This window comes from Rutilus rutilus, assembly GCF_951802725.1.
Source record: "Rutilus rutilus genome assembly, chromosome: 25".
NCBI classification, from domain to species: domain Eukaryota; kingdom Metazoa; phylum Chordata; class Actinopteri; order Cypriniformes; family Leuciscidae; genus Rutilus; species Rutilus rutilus.
Window position 1 is genome coordinate 15,084,439 of NC_140229.1, and position 18,629 is coordinate 15,103,067.

At 37.4% G+C, this 18,629-nt stretch overlaps 3 protein-coding genes across 3 annotated transcripts in view; 1 reads left to right on the forward strand and 2 right to left on the reverse strand.

Annotated features, from left to right (window-relative positions):
* The window catches only part of LOC311285653 (ras-related protein Rab-38-like), a 42,496-nt gene extending 32,591 nt beyond the window's left edge, over positions 1–9,905 (reverse strand). The window contains exons 1-3 of the mRNA XM_084401408.1: positions 9,503–9,905; positions 7,239–7,977; positions 489–738 (exon numbers count right to left, since the gene is read on the reverse strand). Of these exons, the coding sequence (XP_084257534.1) occupies positions 489–738; positions 7,239–7,923 (935 nt within the window). The 5' untranslated portion in view covers positions 7,924–7,977; positions 9,503–9,905. The remainder of the gene's footprint in view (positions 1–488; positions 739–7,238; positions 7,978–9,502) is intronic.
* Positions 9,906–11,397: 1,492 nt separating this feature from the next.
* On the forward strand, positions 11,398–14,516 carry kpna7 (karyopherin alpha 7 (importin alpha 8)). Its single transcript, XM_084399776.1, has 10 exons — positions 11,398–11,623; positions 11,718–11,858; positions 11,932–12,017; positions 12,102–12,370; positions 12,536–12,618; positions 12,703–12,966; positions 13,037–13,270; positions 13,771–13,953; positions 14,061–14,207; positions 14,382–14,516. The coding sequence occupies exons 1-10, from the start codon at positions 11,534–11,536 to the stop codon at positions 14,469–14,471; spliced, it is 1,587 nt and encodes a 528-aa protein (XP_084255902.1). The 5' UTR covers positions 11,398–11,533; the 3' UTR covers positions 14,472–14,516.
* chordc1b (cysteine and histidine-rich domain (CHORD) containing 1b) lies at positions 14,060–18,462 on the reverse strand. Its single transcript, XM_084399777.1, has 11 exons — positions 18,242–18,462; positions 17,758–17,807; positions 17,597–17,653; positions 17,294–17,451; positions 16,977–17,080; positions 16,832–16,890; positions 16,660–16,730; positions 16,037–16,142; positions 15,661–15,780; positions 15,506–15,568; positions 14,060–15,207 (listed from the first exon to the last, which is right to left on the reverse strand). The coding sequence occupies exons 1-11, from the start codon at positions 18,303–18,305 to the stop codon at positions 15,043–15,045; spliced, it is 1,017 nt and encodes a 338-aa protein (XP_084255903.1). The 5' UTR covers positions 18,306–18,462; the 3' UTR covers positions 14,060–15,042.
* Between the last annotated feature and the right edge of the window lie 167 nt (positions 18,463–18,629).

The following is an 18,629-nucleotide window of genomic DNA, read 5'->3' on the forward strand; positions in this document are numbered from 1 at the left end:
AAATAGTTACTTTGAATTGTAATATTATTTCACAATATTATTGTTTTTACTGTATTTTTTAATCAAAAAAATGCAGCATTTTTGAGTATAAGAAAATGTACAGACCTCAAAATAGTAGTGTATTTGATATATCAAAAGCCCAAATGTAAATTAGATGGATTCTATTTTGAAAACTTATCCCATTTGATAACATGCCGCAACAAGCAGTAACAGTGGAAATGTTTAATAAGATGGGGTAGTCATTACAACAGAATGTAACATCCAAACACAAATCTACTCAAAAACAAATCTGAGACATTCTCTGGAGTAAAAATGTGGCAACTAGCCCTGGTCTCTCCTACAATCTTTCTCAAGTGAGTAAGCTTTTCTAATACACTTTGAGAAAAAAAATCAATTTCAGGAGTGTTTTCTGGCTGTTTCTTTGATGAGAAAGCGTCTGTCAAGAATATAAATCCATGTGTATGGAGTACACGTGTTTGGTTACTCACCTGCCAACCAACAGGAACTCTCCAACTAGGCGGCGGCGTCTCATGGCCATTAGGATGCCACGCACGGTCATGCCCTCGCAGAAGCACGCCACCACACGGGCTTTGGGCAGGTGGCTTCTGAGCTTATCGAGAAGACGGTCAAAACTCTGTTCTCCAGCATTGCTGTAGATCTTGTCAGAGTGGGCGATACAGATGCCCTCCTTTGCTGCCATGTCTTTGAAGGCCTCCATTCCACTCTCACCATAGTTCCCTGAAGATTGAGAAATTGAATGATTTTTAAGCTTGAAACATGTTCTGTATATTTATATAGTTCTGTATATTACAGCAGTGGCCAAAAATTATGTCCAGAGGGGATATTTGTTTTTAATGACCTATGATCAAAATGTGAGGAAAATTGGATCATTTTAAAACATTTTATATATGAGGGAGAACAAAACTAAACTTGGTTAAGGTATGTAACTGACTAAATTTATTTGGCAACCAACAGCTGTCACGTGGAGTTGAGGTGGAAGATGAAGGACGTGAGTGAACAGATAGCTTGCCACTTAAAGATACTTTATTTAACACAACAAAACAAGGAAGAGTTAGCCAGACAAGAGAAAATCCAGGCCAGAGAAAAAGGAACAGAACAAACTGTGAGCTTAAATACAATAGATAACAAGCAACTCAACAAGAACCAGGTGTACCAATCTGTAACCATGACAACTAATGAGGGATAGGAACACAGTAAACTAAAGGCAGCATATGAAAACAAGGAAGGTAAACTAATAATTAACTGGAACAAACACAGTGACAAAATAAAGCCATGGCTAGAAATGAAAAAAACATGACAATAATGTGACAAATTGACTACAACATAATCAGTTATTAATATTTTGTTGGATCTCTGGAAATGATTGCATGTGTTAATAATTTATTTGTTTATTTGTATATCATTGCATGTTTTATTAGCACAATCTACCCAAAATGCTTGCAAAATCTGTAACGAAATTTGAATAATATATGAATAAAGGGTGAATATGTCAATTTTACTTGGCCGGACATCACTTTTTGCCATTATATTATATTGTATTGTATTATATTAATAATAAATATATAAAATGCATTTATTTATGTTGTGCTTATAAGTGTCTGAAAAATATATTATGTTATTTATTATATTATATATAATTTTATATTAGCATTTTGATTAAACAATGATTCAATAAAATATTTATATAAAATAAGTCATTGTGTTTTTAATATAAAATAGCTTGAAATTGTACAGCTATAATGCAACTCTGTGACAGCAATAGATGTCACAAACATGTTGATTGGTGCACAAAACAATCCACACTAAAATGTGATGCTCAACCTGTCAAAATCGTGCTGAAATGACTTGGTTAAAATCTTCAGGGGGAAATGAGTCATAGTTGCTACTCACAGTTAAGAACAGCATAAGGTTTGACTGACATTCTCACATTTTATTCTCATCATTAGTTCTTCTGGTGTTTAGAAATAATATATATCCTACTTCTTCTTTATTACCAGAAAATGATGAATGGGCCAGTGGAGGAAAGTGTGAGATTGTTTCTCAATAGAATATTGAACACTATTTTGAGAGATCATGGAAATGTAGATTTCTCATGAAATTACCCTTTCAAGCAGTTTGTTCTGTTGAGCAAAAAAAGTAATGTAATGTCAGATTTACTGCAAAGACTCCAAAATAATCATCTATATTCTATAAAAGTGTCCATGTTCTGTGCTTTGCTTCCAGTATATATTTAGTAAGAAACATAAATAGATTTCACTTTTTCATGCTTAGAAAAACTAATGAAAAACAGGCCATGGTGCCCCTCTTTCACAAAGCGTCAGGGGTAAACTCCCCCAATTTACATAAAAATCAGGTCACCTACTTTTGTGTGAGGAATGTTCCCAGTCTTCACGCATTTTATGAGGTGCGAATTTGATACAATTGCAGAGATGGCTTGATAAAAAGCAAACATACAGCTTAATTTCACCCCCCCCCCCCCCCCCCCCCCCCAAAAAAATTTACTTTCACAGTTTCTTCCAAATCAATGCACAAAAAATCTTAATTATACCCAAGAGTATGAGTGATCAGTATCAGTGATTGAGCTTTATTAATGAAGTCACTGAGATGCCCGATCACCACTGCGTCCCAAAGGAAAGCATTTAACCCCAGTTTGCTATTAGCATTCCAGCGAGTACGCTGTGCTTGTCAAGGGGAAAACCGTCCATTGTTGTTCATCCTCACATGAGAGTTTCGAGGAACTGTACCAACTGTACAGGAACTGTACTGTTATGCAGTACATTTTAGTGTTCCCATTAATAATGTCTCAATATATTAATAATGTACACTGCCATTCAAATGCTTGGGGTGCAGCAAGATAAAATACATTTTATTTTTTATTAAATTGATTAAAAGTAACAGTAAAGCCAATTATAATGTTTTGTTTTATTGTTATATATTAAATGCTATTTCAAATCAATGCTGTTCTTTTAAAATGAATCATGGTTTCCACAAAAATATTAAGCAGCAAGGCTGTTTTTAACATTAATAATAATAAATGTTTTTTGAGCAGCAAATCAGCATATTATAATGATTTCTGTAATTATTTAGAATGATGTGATACTGAAGACTGGAGTAATGATGCTGAAAATTCAGCTTTGCCATCACAGGAATATATTACATTATTACAATTGCAAATAAGTTATTTCAAATAATAATAATAATATTAATTGTAATAATATTTCACAATATTACTGTTTTACTGCACTTAAAGGTATAGTGGAGGATTTTCCCGAATTTTAGAAAAGAACCGCCCTCTCCACTTTTTGAAAAAATGCACATGCGCAACACTCTACCTGCTCCCGAGAGGGAACGCCTATTAAACGTGTGCACGAGCTAATCATAGCTTACATTAACTTTTACTAGCAGTGATTTTAAATGGATTTCTCCAAATAGCATGCCAAACTTTACCTGTCAAGTAGAAACTTCGCGACTGAGGCATCAGTGGGAAGCCCAACCTGTGTTTTGAGCGCACGCCATCGTGTGAATCGTGTGCACGAGCACGTACGACGGCCTTACGTAAACATATCACCAGAATGATTGACACTTAGGAGGACCAATAGTCTTGATGATCCACCCGGAAAAAGAAAATCCTCCGCTATACCTTTAATAAATGCAGAAATGGTGAGCATAAGAGAATAAAGAGAGAATCTTAGCAACCCCAAACTTTTGAAAAGTATAAAATGTGAAATATTAGCTAGTTATCTTTTGTAATCTGTAATCTTTTAACTAACAAATGCCAATTAATGACAAATTCCTCCAGGAAACGAAACAACAACAACACCAAAAACAACAACAACGCAAGCATCAGTATGTATTAGTATTAGCAATGTTTTGTGGTTTGCCTCACTATAAAACGTTCTAAAATGTTACAATTACAGAAATCAATTTCCAAATATCGAAATTTGGAAAAATCAAAAACAAAACCAAGAGAATGATCTCTCAATCCCTCACTGAGCAATGACAGGTTATTTAGCACCAGACATTCTGTTCACTTTAATGCCATTGTGTAAGTGTGTCACCCATGTATAACTTCACGACTATCAAATGCATCTCATCCTTCTGATGACTTAGATTTGAGAAATGCACTTCCAAATGCGCACGATTCCATCTCTAATCTCTCTCCCCAGGGAAGGACTTCTTCAAATCTTTCACTCCATTCCTCTCTGCCAGTTCTGTGAATTCATTCTCTTGCTGCGCTCAAACTTCACTAGAACCTTCTGTCTCAGATAAAAATGGATATATAATTAAAAAAATCGGAGTTACATAATATCTTCCAGGCATTTCATCGATAAAGAGCAGTAATCAAGTGGTCTCAAAATCCAACTGATTGATCATAAGAAGCGATAACAAATGTGGCTAAAATGACCCCTGCACACAGTAACAGATATTTTGATGACGTCAACTGTCTCTTTCCCTCCAACAGAGAGACAGACACTGCAGACAAGTCTTTAAACAGTGTGTTCACTCAAACAGGAAAATTCATTAAACGCCCACAGACAGTGAAAACAGAGCTAAAGATGTAAATGATCATCATGGTCGCCTTTCAGTTAATGATTTCTGTTTGTTCTGTGATCTGTCATGAGGCCAAAAAAAAGGCCAAAACAAAAGCACAGCAGCGACACAATACGTGAGCGTGGCTATTAACCATTCATTCTGTGTACGCTGTGTGCAAACATCAAAGACACTCTTGAACATGATGAAACAATAGATAGACAAATCTGCAGGAAGGGGTGATTCTGCTTGGCACATCATTTTGCACATCAATACCTACAGTAAATCTCACTATTATGTACAAAGCTTTCATTACTGCAAAACACGTTTGTCGAAAGCATCACCCACTTTCTCAAAACCTTAAACACAAAACCAAATCTTCAAACTACATTCAGAGAACATCTGACTCCTCTGGCAAAATCAAACAATTGCCTCAAAAGCATTTTATCTGTGCTCAAAATCAAATAATGCTTACTGATCATACACACAGCGATATTATATAATATTATAAACACTACAGATCATTCATTATACATAACAGAATCCAAAGCATGCAGTTACAGAAAAGTATAGTTATCACAGCTTACAGTAGAAAGGTGAACAAATTGGATACTGTATGCACTGCAAGTATAGTATTGTACTGAATATTGTATAGTAGGCCTATTGAATGTCTGTATATTCAGCACTTGCATACTGTAAAAATACAGTGACCCAAATGCAAAAGCCAAAAGGTTGATTATGATTTCACTTTTCTAACTTTAGTTAGTGTGTAATGTTGCTGTTTGAGCATAAACAACAACTGCAAAGTTACAACGCTCAAAGTTCAAAGCAAAGGGAGATATTTTCTTTTGCATAAATTGCATTTTAAGGACTAAACCGAACGTCTGGCAACGGAAATGACATCTTTTGCCAGGCAAAGGGAAAAACCCTCTGGAATGCCAGATCCAGCCTTGACAACATTCTGCACACCTCGCTCTTTCTCGTCCTCATCCTCTTCCTCCTTGTTCACCACCTCTTACACATACTCTTCCTCCTCTTTCTATTATATCGTTTCCACCCATTGTTTGTATAAACATTCAGTGCAACATTTGAGTCAATTTAGGCACTCTGAATGGACTTGTATTATGTACAGTTGGTTTGGTCACATCATTAGAAACAAGTGTGAACAATTTTGAGTCGTTGAGTGTAAACGATGACAACTGTGTTGTAGTTGCACAGTGCGAAATGTGTTTTAGTGAGTGAGAATGTGTTTAGAGTTTTGCAAAAAAATTGCAAATGGTGTCTTTACCTGAACTTGTTTAATGTTTTACAGAAAGAGTGATTTATTCAGCAAATTGGTTTAGGCTATTTAGAATGTGGTTCAGAGAATAGGGTTTAGTGTTTTAGCAATTCAGAGAAAACGGTAACATACTTTTTAAAAGGCATTTCAAGGGTTATTTTAATCTAAAACAAGGCAAAACACCTAGTTTCCATTGGTGCTCAGTGATTGACAAGCTGGTTAAAAACCAGTCAAATCAAATGTGACTACAAACATTTGGTCTATTTTATTAATATAGCCAACAAATGAGCCCAGAAATTACAAATGTCAAAGTATTATATAATTTAAAAAAAGGAGCTACAGAATATGCAAGCAAATAAATCAACATCATGGAGTTTTTCACAGCTCCCTGTTCTGTATGTGGGTGAAAGCTGTGGTGGGCTCCACATTTAACTACCTGCTGGCAATTAACACCTGTCTGTGAGATCATCAATCTTTCAGCCAATCTGCTTGATATATACAGTTTCTAATATACAGTAAACAACGAAAATAAAAAGGATTAAAAGCTGTAGTGCTGGGCAACGATTAACCGTGATTAATCGCATCCAAAATAAAAGTTTGTGTCTATATAATATTTGTGTGTACTGTGCATAATTATTTTGTATATATAGATAAACACATACGCATGTATATATTTAAGAAATATTTGCATACTGTATATATATTTATACATAATTTATATTATATTTAAATAACACATTTTTCTTAAATATATAGGCCTACTTGCATATATGTGTATTTATATATACAAAATAATTATACACAGTACACACACACATATATTATGTAAACACAAACTTTTATTTTGGATTGTTGCCAGCACTACTATATAGTTATGTTAAAATAAATATATAAAATTACAAGAACACCCAACAAAATTACTAAAACTTTAACTAAAATTAAAATGAAAACAGAAACAAATAAAAATAAAAACGAATTCAAAATATTTATAAAAATGATGAACAGATTCCTGGATCTTGACTATATGTGGCACATTCCGCATCTGAGACATACACACTTTATAAGGACTGTGATGTGTCATCATTTCCCTCTATGAAAAATAAAGAGATTTAGCTGTTTAGGCCTAGATAAAGGTGAACCACAACAGATAGAGTGATACATTATCACCTAAAAAAAATCCCTCTGGAAATCTCTCAGAATGTGGAAGATTTAGCACTTTAAATAATAGTGTTACGTGCTGGTGGAGATCTGTGTTTCTCACTGGAAGACTTTTGTGAAATACTAATATGAGGAAGAAATTCAACTTCCAGAACTAAAAGAGTTTCAGATTCAGTTCTTCTAAGAGGCATTGGAAAATCCCATGATAACCGTGAGGAAAAATGCTTCCCTGAGGAGAGAGATCACGTACCTTCAGTGTGAATGGCAGATACGTAGGTCCAGTTGTATCGTTTGACGATGTCCACCATCGCTCTGGCTTGCTGGGCGTCGGAGGGCACCACCCTCATGAAGTACTTGTACAAAGACTTATCGCTGAGATCCATACTGGTAGCCGAATACGCAATCTGGGGAATGTTGAACAGCTGAAGGAGATTCTGAACCTGGATGGCCACAGAACTGGACCCAGGCCCGATCAGCCCCACAATGGGCTTCTTCCCTTTCATGGGAGTCCCTCCATCTTCAGTTAAACACTTGGTCATGCCCTCCTCCTCCTCGGCCGAGACCAGGGTGTCACGGATAAACTCGATGCTCTGCTCCAGAGCCACGGCCGAATGCCAGCAGGAGTCTCTGATCTCGCAGCCCAGCGTGATGTTGGGTAGGATGTGTGGGTCCGCATTGATGCGGTCCAGGGTGTGCATCATGGCCTCCACCCGCTGGATGCCGTACTGCTCGCGTACGGCACCGCACTTGCGCTCGTGAACCTTGTCGGCTGGCGGCTGATGATGGACGGAGAAGAGGGCCCCGATGATGATGTCGCCGGGGATGTGGGCCAAGACGCGTCGCTCGCTCGCCTGGGCCGTCGCTAAATTATCCGGCCGTGTAGGACCCAATCTGTCTCCGATCAGCACAAACAACAGTAAGTGTAAAATCCCCATTTCCTCGGCCCTCTCAGATCAGAGTGTAGAATACAAGAAGGTTCCTCAGGGCATCTGAAAGAGTCACAAGAAGCAGAAATATTCAGAGCAATATCCCTAGAGATCATCAACCTCCCACTGAATCACAGAGGTGCATATTTGTGAGAGTCGTGATAAGGATGAGCTGTCGCCAGGGCAACGTCTTATTCTAAAGAGTGAGGATTTTTCTGCCTTCCTCTAAATATCTCGAGATCAGGAGGAAAACAAAGTTGAAACGCCCATGAAGAAGTTCGTGAAATGTGCTTGTTCCAGTCAGATCTCAGTAATGGGATGCATCATTAACACCTGTTAGAAACAATAAGCATGCAAATCTTAAAAGATGTATTGATTCAGATTCATGTATTCATAACCTCAGAGATTTTCCAAAACACTGAGACCCTGAAGATAATGATCTTATGCAGATTTGCAGCCACTGAATATTTATACTGCCTCTTTACCCTTTACCCTCTTTTTCATTACTCTAAATGAATTATTAATTTGATTAAAAAGGAGTTACACAGCTTAAAGGGATAAATACAGAATTCCCCAGAATGATTGTTGGTTATAAGCCAGCCATTATATCATAATATACAGTATGTATGTATATATATATATATATATATATATATATATATATAGGACCTGAGGGCAATATCTCATACTTTTACAGATCACATGGAGAAATCATACCAAATGACGTCACGTCAAGAAAACACGGGAGAGGGATTTATACTATACTTTTTGTTTGCAACATACTAGAACCCCACTGTATGAACACAGAACCCCATGTATACTTAATCAGATTGATTCTTCATACTCAATTCTGTGTTCAAAATACAGAGTTGGTATTGGGACATAGATGCACTATTTATGTTCTTCCATTGCTACTGTATGTTTTGCGCTCTAACTTCAAAGGAACTACGATGCATTTTTAAACAGCCAGAACTGGACAGGATATCTTAAGTTTTCCAAAACGACAGAAAACCCTGAATTCCTTTAACACATAATTGTTGGGGAGACTTACAAAGTGCATTCCGTTCAATTGAATTCGTGACAAACCACCAACAGTAACTCAATAGTACAGAGAAATCCATACTGTATAGACAGTTTGCTAATGGTTGAACGGTTTCTTTTCTTTGTTGTAGCTGTTGTACATTATTTTGTTCATGTAATAGTTAATTTAAAAGAGACGTTAAACATTAGCAAGAATTAATAGATTGATTAATTAAGGTGCTCAGACTCAAAAGTTACACGATCCAATAAGCATTCGCTGTTGTGTGAGCTGTCCATGGTGCTGAAATACATGGCGCTGATAATCCAGTGAATCTGAATCTATGTATGGCAATGAAAATCACACTGTGGCGGAATACCACTTCATATGTTGCCAATGTCATAACACATAATCAAGAACTTACATGAAGAACTCACTAAGGAAGCACATGACCGTTCAAATCATCAGAAACATGACCATGAATTTAAGCGTGAGGCATTAAACATATATTGAAAAGTGTTAAATACCAACGCTAATGATTATGAAAACACCAGTGATAATGTAACTTACCGTTCGGTCGTTGTTTTGCTCGTGTTCTTCTCACAATCGGAGTGTCTCTGGGTGTATGAGCGCGTGCGATGCGCGTTCACTTCAGCAACAACTCTCGCGCGCGTCACGTGACATATGTTTTTCTTGTTCTAACAGTCCATGAAGATGAAAACCATACAGAAGTTACATACTCACAGTCACCTCTGTTTGTATAAGTAAAGTCTAAAAATATATTTCTTTTTTTTCTTCTGTTTTTTTCTGTATTTTAGATATTTTATTTTGTATACGCATAAACTTCTCTGTTTTACAAACTATAGAGGTATTTATTGTCCATTGCAGTATTCGCTGTTTTTTAATTAAAAGTCATATTAAAAAAGCTGTAAAGGTTCAAGAGTCTGGTAATTCCTTGACCGTTTTTATTAGATTTTAGGACTGATGCAGAACTTTGACCACTTCCCTTAGTCATACGGGCACAGCGCCATCATCTGGTAACTCAAAAAATGATATAATTTATCATGTCAGTGCTGTTTATAACCTTTTGGTTTTACAACCCCACAACACAATCCCATCAGTTAGTCACTTATACCATCAACACCAGACTCACAACTTACAGGGTATCATTTAGTTTTATCATTAATATTATTCAGTTGCACACTTTTACAATGTGCTTTCTTAGTTGGTGGCCCTAAGTTGTGGAATGGTTTACTTATGTCTATAGATCCTCTAGCTCTGTAAACATGTTTAAAACCTTTCTCAAGACGTATTTGTTTGATGAGGCCTTTGCTACTTTGTAAGAACCATTAGGTTTGGATTAGATGCATTTGTGGTGTTTGTTTATTATTTAATTTTATTTATTTATTTCTATAATATGAAAAAAAAAAATGTATCCTTATAAAATTTGTACTGCACTTTGGTACACTCTGGCGCTTTAAAGATACATTTAGATGTGATTTGATTCACTTTCCATACTATATATATAAAAAAACCAGACTAACCAAGTAGCTCGTTTTAATGAGGAAGTTTTGACAGTTCTGTGGTTGTGTCCAGTCCTTCTGACATTGTTTTGCTGTACAGAAGAGAGAAGTTTGAGTAAGACAAGTAAGAAATGTAAAAATGTACCTCTTTATTTTTTTTTACATATTCATTTGAACACTTGGTTGGGAATTACTGATGTAGATCACATTCAAAACTAGTCATGCAATACAGGCCTACAGTTATAGCAATAATACCGTTAATTGTAAAATATGTAATACTTTCAAAGAAGTTTTTCCGGAGCAAATCCAAGTGACACTATGAAGTCGAGGTATCAGATATTTTATTATTAATAATGTATTTAAAGGTTTTATAAAAAATATATAGATGTATTTTTAGGTAAAATGTATAGTACTATTTTTCATATTTGATGTACTTCAATAGAAATGGTTTATATATATATATATATATATATATATATATACACACACACACACACACACACACACACACACACACACATACATACACACACACATATATATATATATATATATACATATACATATATACTGTATATATATGGCTGCAAGGGGTTTTTAAGAAAGGACATTCATTCAAAAAGACAGCAGCACATACAGCTTTTCTGTGTCTTATTATATCACTATTGGCCTCTAGATGGCAATAACATACCTTTTTATTTCACAGGCACACATTTCAAAAACTTCAAAATCATATTTTTCTTAGGTTGTGGCATTAGTTGGTTAATTGACTGACTTTTATAATTATTATACTGTAGTTGTGTGATCTAAAACGTGAAATAACATCTAATACACACCAAACAAAGGGTGAATCCTCTGATCTGAGGTGTGTCCCAAGGCTATAAATTAATATCACCTGATTCTAATTGTGCTTGTCTATTTAATGCTCTTTGCAGCTGGTTACATTTTTATTGCAGTTGAGTCTACCGCTGAGAGATCTGTTTTGTACACAAACTCCTGCTGTCAGTTCTGTTTTAGCAGTTATTGTAACGTTTGATCTTAAAACCTCCTGTAGAAGTTTGTTAGGAGTGATTTGCCCATGGCTAGTGCATTGAGTGTCAAAATGCCTACTGAAAATCTGTCTGATAAACGCATGTCGAAGTTCAAAAATAAGGGCAAGGAGCCAACGGTGAGCTGTGCATCCATTCTGGCTATTTTTTCCACTTTCAACAGTTCTCTCCTTAATCTTTTGATAGATTCACTCACCCTATCTCTGCTTGCAGAAAATGCGTGACCGCAGAATTGCAGAATGTGTTGAGCTTCGAAAAGCTCATAGGGTTGAAAGTATTCTGAAGAGGAGAAATATTTCATCCTTGGGAGATGAGGAACCTCTGTCACCAGAGTTTAACACTGACAACGAACAGGTGTTTACTGCTTCTACCTCCAATTAAAACACGTTTTTACAATACTTTATCTCACTGTTTTCATCTTGTTAAGGTCATATCTGCAACGATTCAAGAGATTTTTGCAAGTGTGAACGCTGACAGCCCAGAGATGCAGAGACAAGGTTGTCAAGCAGCTAGGTACAGTAACCAATCTTAACTTGATTCGTAGTCATCTCAAATCATGTTACAGAGCATTACCAACCTTCAAATTGGTCCCTACAGGAAGCTGCTTTCTCGGGAGAGGAACCCTCCCCTTAAGGAGATCGTTGAAGCAGGACTTCTGACTCGCTTTGTGGAGTTTCTAGGGAGGAACGATGACCCTATGCTGCAGTTTGAGGCTGCCTGGTCCCTTACTAATGTTGCATCTGGCACTTCTTGGCACACACAGCAAGTGGTAGAGCATGGAGCGGTACCAGCCTTCATTGCCCTGCTGGCTTCACCAATGCTGAACATCAGTGAACAGGCTGTCTGGGCTTTAGGCAACATTGCAGGTGAGGATACTTTGAACTTCAGGGGGCCTCTACATCCTAAAAGAATATGCAGGTTGAACACTTGCACTGTAATGTTTGGTGAAACTTGGGTATTTTGTTGAACCGTGCTAGTTGTACTATGAAGTCGTGGAACCATTTGACCCAGTGTTCATGCTTCCATTTTAGGTGATGGTCCATCCTATCGAGACGCCTTGATCGACTGTGGCATCATCCCTGCATTGTTGGCACGGCTCACACCAGATGCTCCTGTGAGTTTCTTCTCGACTCCCCACATCTGAAATGGCAAATGTAAACAAACATGCAGAATGTAAACTATATAAAATGTTTTGCAGGTGGGGTACCTTCGCAACCTTACATGGACCCTGTCGAACCTTTGTAGGAACAAGAATCCCTTCCCTCGTTTCAGTGCTGTCCAACAAATGCTCCCCTCCATAATCCAACTGCTCCACCACGGTGACAAATCCGTCCTGTCTGATGCATGCTGGGCCGTTTCGTACCTCACCGATGGACCCAATGAACGAATTGATGTGGTCATCAAGACTGGAATTCTTCCACGGCTGGTTGAGCTGTTGGGCTTTGAGGAACTCTCTGTGGTGGTAAGTACTCCAGTGTTTACCTTTTTGGTCTTGATGTTGGGCCACTTAAGGAGTTTCACTAATTCTCTAGACACCAGCCCTACGGTCGATTGGGAACATTGTCAGCGGTTCAGACCTGCAGACGCAAGCGGCCATTGATGCAGGTGTGTTGAGTGCCTTGCCCCAGCTGATGCGACACCCTAAGTCCAGTGTTCAGAAGGAGGCAGCTTGGGCAGTGTCCAACATTGCAGCTGGACCCTGCCAACAGATTCAACAGCTCATCACGTGTGGATTGTTGGCTCCTCTGGTGGATCTCCTAAGGAATGTATGTCATAACTGATGCCTTGCTTTTATGTTGAGTTTTCTTCCCCCACAGAGTTGCCTATAAAACGTTCTGGCTTCAACGTGATTGCATGCTTCTCCTAAAGCTGGGCATAAAATGAGGCCAGTTATACAAGTAGTCCCTCCTGAGGCCCTTTGAAATGTGCCTTCATTTCCAGTTGGGAAAACTATACTGTAACATGCATTGTCAAATCTTTGAGGTAATTTATATGGAAAGAGCAGACTTGTACAAGCAAATGGTAACAATGAATGTCTTGTACAAGAACTTCTATCTATCATGATTTGACTTTGATAACCAAAACCTTTTGGGGCTGCAGTGGTGGTGTTTTTTTTTTTTTTTTTTGTGGTAAATTCTAATTGGGATTCATAAATGTATGTCTAATTTGGCGATAAAATGTCTTGCGTACCAAAATACAATGCTTTTTCAGTGTTGGTTTGGCCAGTATTTGACACTTTGGGATACTCAAACTCCTTGTTTTGCAGGGTGACTTCAAAACCCAGCGAGAGGCAGTATGGGCAGTGACTAACTACACAAGTGGTGGGACCGTAGACCAAGTTGTTCATCTGGTCAAGTGTGGTGCTTTAGAGGCCATCTTGAACTTGCTTCAAGTTAAAGACACCAAGACGGTCCTGGTCATCCTAGATGCTATAAATAACATTTTCTTGGTGCGTTCACTGTGTGTGACTTCATAAAGAAATCTGCAAAACTCTCCTTCAACTCCCAGTGCTTGGCATTGTGAGATGCTAAAATATCAACTGTGTACCTTCTACAGGCTGCTGAGAAACTTGGTGAGGTGGATAAGCTTTGTTTGTTGGTGGAGGAGGTGGGAGGGCTGGATCGAATTGAGTTTCTTCAAAACCATGAGAACAATACTGTTTATAGAGCGGCTCAAGCTCTTATTGAGAAGTATTTCAGTGAGGTGGGTGTCGCTGAAAGTAATTTTTGTTAGCAAGTTTGTCAAATGTTTTTGTAATCCTTTTGTTTGCAAATGCACTTTGATCTGGGAAAACTAAGACACTTTTCCATAAACCATTCACCATTTCTTTTTACCCTCTCTGACGTCTTCCCACGACGCTCTCCTTGAATCCCTCAGGATGGTGAAGATCAGTGCCTGACAACGGAAGCCACAGACACAAACTTTGTCTTTGGAGCATCTGAGGTCCAAAAAAGATTTGACTTTTGATATCTTTTTAAAGCTTCAATTGAATAAAGGATTATTTTTGCAGCATGTTCTGGCCTATTTTTCTTGATTTTAGGGGGTGGCAAGGCCACAGTATGCATATACTATGCATTGTATAGTAGAAGTTTTCATGAAAGATTGTGCTTGCAAGGTAGCACAGTTTTAGATTTGTTTTTTTGTAAGTGCCACCAGAGCCACTTTACGTGCTGAGTCATGATAAATGGCTTACAGTAAGTCTTATTTGGTGTTGGCAATGTCTGTTAACCACTGTAACATTGGTTTTGTGCCATTCCAGCGTAAACTAAGATGCTAAAATGCTCCACTTACTAGGATTGGACACATTTTGGTCTGAATCAATAACTATTCAGAGTAACTGTTGTTTTTTTGTGTGAGAGCTTTCTTAAAAAATAAAAACTCTTAAACATGCTCTGTACAATAAATCTATAATTTGACCTTGGACAAAGATTTGAGAATTTTCATAACATTCATGCTTCATTATGCATCAAACCATAGAATCAGATAAAATGATTCCCACTCAGAGCTAAGAATGTTGGTCCTCTTACAGTCTCTTAATTCAATCATCACACTCATCCTCACTGTCAACATCTTTTTCTTTCTCTTTATCCTTTGGAGGAGGTGGAAGATCCAGCCGGGCCCATGACATTGGCTCTGCCTTCTTCAACAAAACCTCAATTTTGGTAGCCATCATGTTCACCAAACTTTTACTTGCATCGATCACCTTAGGTAAAAGCAAATAGACAATCTTAAACCTATTAAAGTCATGCTTTGTTTGTATTGTGGTGCTGAAGTTTATATTAAAGCAATGATTTGGAGTGGAAATTCCTTTAGGGCCAGAACTACATGCTTTAGAATAAAATATTGTGAAATTACAATACTTTTTCATATGCAGAGACAACTTTGGGAAACCTTTTTTTATTATTATTATTCTATCCAGTAACACTATTGCCACAAAATGTATTCACTTCAAGCTTTAATGAAAAAAGTATGATAAAAGTACTTTACAACTGAATACTCACCCCCCACAAACTGATCTGCTGTTCAAATTCTTTCTCTCCTTCAAATATAATGTGGATTTTGAGCTGCAAAGAATAAAAAAAAAATAGCCTTATTTGGAAAAGTTTAAACTACCAGTATACAGAATTTTGCAAATAATTTTGCCTTGATGTCTTACCACAGTACTGTTCCCCTCCACCGAGCTCAGCTCTGGTATTGAATTTTTGGCATAAATGGAAATGATGACCTGACTTCCTGTTTGGTGCCAATCAAACCTGCATGGTACAACCTTTTTTCCCTGTGCACACATTAAAAAAAATGTCCACTTCAAACAAGATTCACATGTAAACGTATTTAATAATTTGGTCTTCAACAAATTATGTTAATTTGAAAGTAGCATTTGGGCCTGCTAGAGCTGCACAGTGTTGTTATACTGTTTTATTGGAGTGTATGTAAAAATACAGTATAATTGCCATCTACAAAAAGCAGGGGGGGGAAAATCCAATGCAAGTAATATAGTTCTTTGACATTTAAATCTCATGGTAGGCACTTACTGTATCTTTCATATTCCACTGATGCTTTCCTCGGGTACAGCCCTCCAGAGACAGAAACGTGTTGAAGTCTGAGGTTTTCCTCTTACAGCAGCTCCAATATTTCATCCTTTTATGAGGAAAGATAAAAAAAGACTTAGGGGTAGTTTACATGGCACGGTTTTCAACCAAAAACGGAAAACTTTTTATACCTTTTGGCCGTTCATTTACATGACAACTGCATTTTGGGGGCCTGAAAACGCAAACTTTTGAAATCGGGTTTCAAAGTGTACAAAACAGTTACTTTTATCGTCTTGTAAACAACAAAAACACGAATTTGTGAAAATGGTGACGCCATGCGCATTTCGTGTTCAGTCTATAGGCACGTAGTGTTTCTTTACAAAGTGACATCGCCAAATACTGGCCTGGCAACATAATACAGCGGTTTTAGTCGTTTTCGCAGATCCGTGTGAATGGGGAACGTTTTGACAACGTTGTCGCCTGTACGCAGAAAACGCTAAGGAAAAACAAGTACATCATTGTCGGGTAAACGTACCCTAAATTGCAGAATCCGCAGATATATTTGAGATTTCTACATCTACATTTTTCTAGTAGTCATTTTCAGTTTTGATCGGTTGCTAATTTACCCTTCATGGAAGATAGGTACACCAGCATGATACAAACACGTCTCGTCATCACTGGCTTGTCCGCTGAATGTCTAAAAAATAGAAGAATGAGAATGCATTGTTTATATGATGAACTAAAGAAACTTTACGTGCCATGGTTTCTAATCTGAGAAGCAGAGAGTGCGAACAGTACCTTACTGCAGCCTCCATTCTTACAGGACGTCCCTATCTTAATTTCATCACTATCCTCCTCTATAATACAAGAAAGAAAATAAAATACATCAGATTAGAAGACAAATATAGACAGGTAGGGAAAAAGAGGGTCGGGCTTTTCTTACCTTTTATCTCCTGTGCATTTTCTTCAGTTATTTTTAGCTTTTCTAAAGCCTGTTTGAGTGAAGGAGAGATCTTCCGTTGTAGAATAGAGAAAGGCTCATCTGGACTACAAAAACAATTAAAAATTGATGTTTTCAGTCATTTATCCTTAAGAGGTTCTAACATCAATGTGAGTTTTGGCTCGGTGGACTGTTAATGAGAAGAACTTGTTCTCTATAGTAGATTTAATGCTGCATTACTTTATCTTCTGAACATCTGAACTAATGAGCTGGAAAATACAAATGGGGAAGACCCTGTACTTTCCAAGTGCGTTTTTTACCTTGGTCGCTGAATAGACTCCAGAGGTTTTGGTGTTTGGGTGATGCATTCATCACATTTTTGCTTCACGTCATTCACGTTCTTGTCCGCAGAGAACTTTACCTCTGGTTTAACAGGCTCAGAGGGCTTTTCCTGATTATGAGGGCCTTTCGTGCAACCCTAAGAGATTCATAAATACAGACAAACATTTCAAGACTTAGCCATTTCAATATAATTAGATATTTATAATTTATATGAGCAATTACACAACTCTGTCTATGAAAATGATCATTCAGTCTCATCACAGACGAGTTGTAGCACTCACAGCAATACTGAGGAAATCTGAAAAGTCAGTTGTTCGTCTCTTGCAGCAAGACCAACCCTGGGAAGCGATGCAAGACACAATTTAATAGGTTTAACTCTGAGTAACAGTGACATATTTTCCATAAATAGCCTAAGTAAACTGATCTTTTTGAATGTCCACACCTTTAATGCATCATGAAACACTGGCACTCCGGGGTGGTATGTGCATGAATCTATGGATAAGAAGAGATTGATTCTGAAATGTGACGTCAGAGGAATATAGTCACATGTTTATATGTTCACACAATGTGCAGCTTATAGTTAGTTTGCTACTCCACCAACTGCTCAACTACAGGATTTTTCGTTAAGACGTTTATATAACTCGCTTGCATTCTAGCCATCTATAAAACAATATTTAATTTACTAAGTCTGTGCTATTGATTGAACATCATTCAAACGTTAATGACCAGCTTCATTGTAGATGCTTCACTACATTAACATGCTAAATAACGTTCTAATAAAATTAATAGTTGATCCTTTTTAGAGGTGGTCATGTTTTGTTAATAATATATGAATAAATGTTGTTAAACACAAGTGGTTTTCTTTCCAAATTTACCCTGCTATCAGTCATAGCAATGCAGCTATCGTTTGTTATCTAAAGTCTTACCATCCGAATTCTTGTCGGGGTCAAAACGTTGTCCACATCCTTTATTATAACACAGTACAGACATAATGTTTGACAAAAATGCAAAAGTATGTTGTACAACGTGGTTAAAAGGGAATGGTCCGAAGTCTTTACTAGCTAGCCGCTGCTGCTTCCCGTCGTGAGGTCCCTTCCGGAATCTTTCGTGAATTTCCGTAAGTTGTCGTTCAGAGTTTCGGCTCCAATCGTGTATTTTCGGAATGTTTCGGAACTGGAAATACGGGATGAGTGGGAGATGAGATGCACCGCCTAACGGAGTTTAAATAAAAAACACAGACAAGGCTGTGCATGAAAACGAACCTTGTTCAGTACTATTTCACTCCGTCGCATGAAATTATTGTTTTTGTTCATT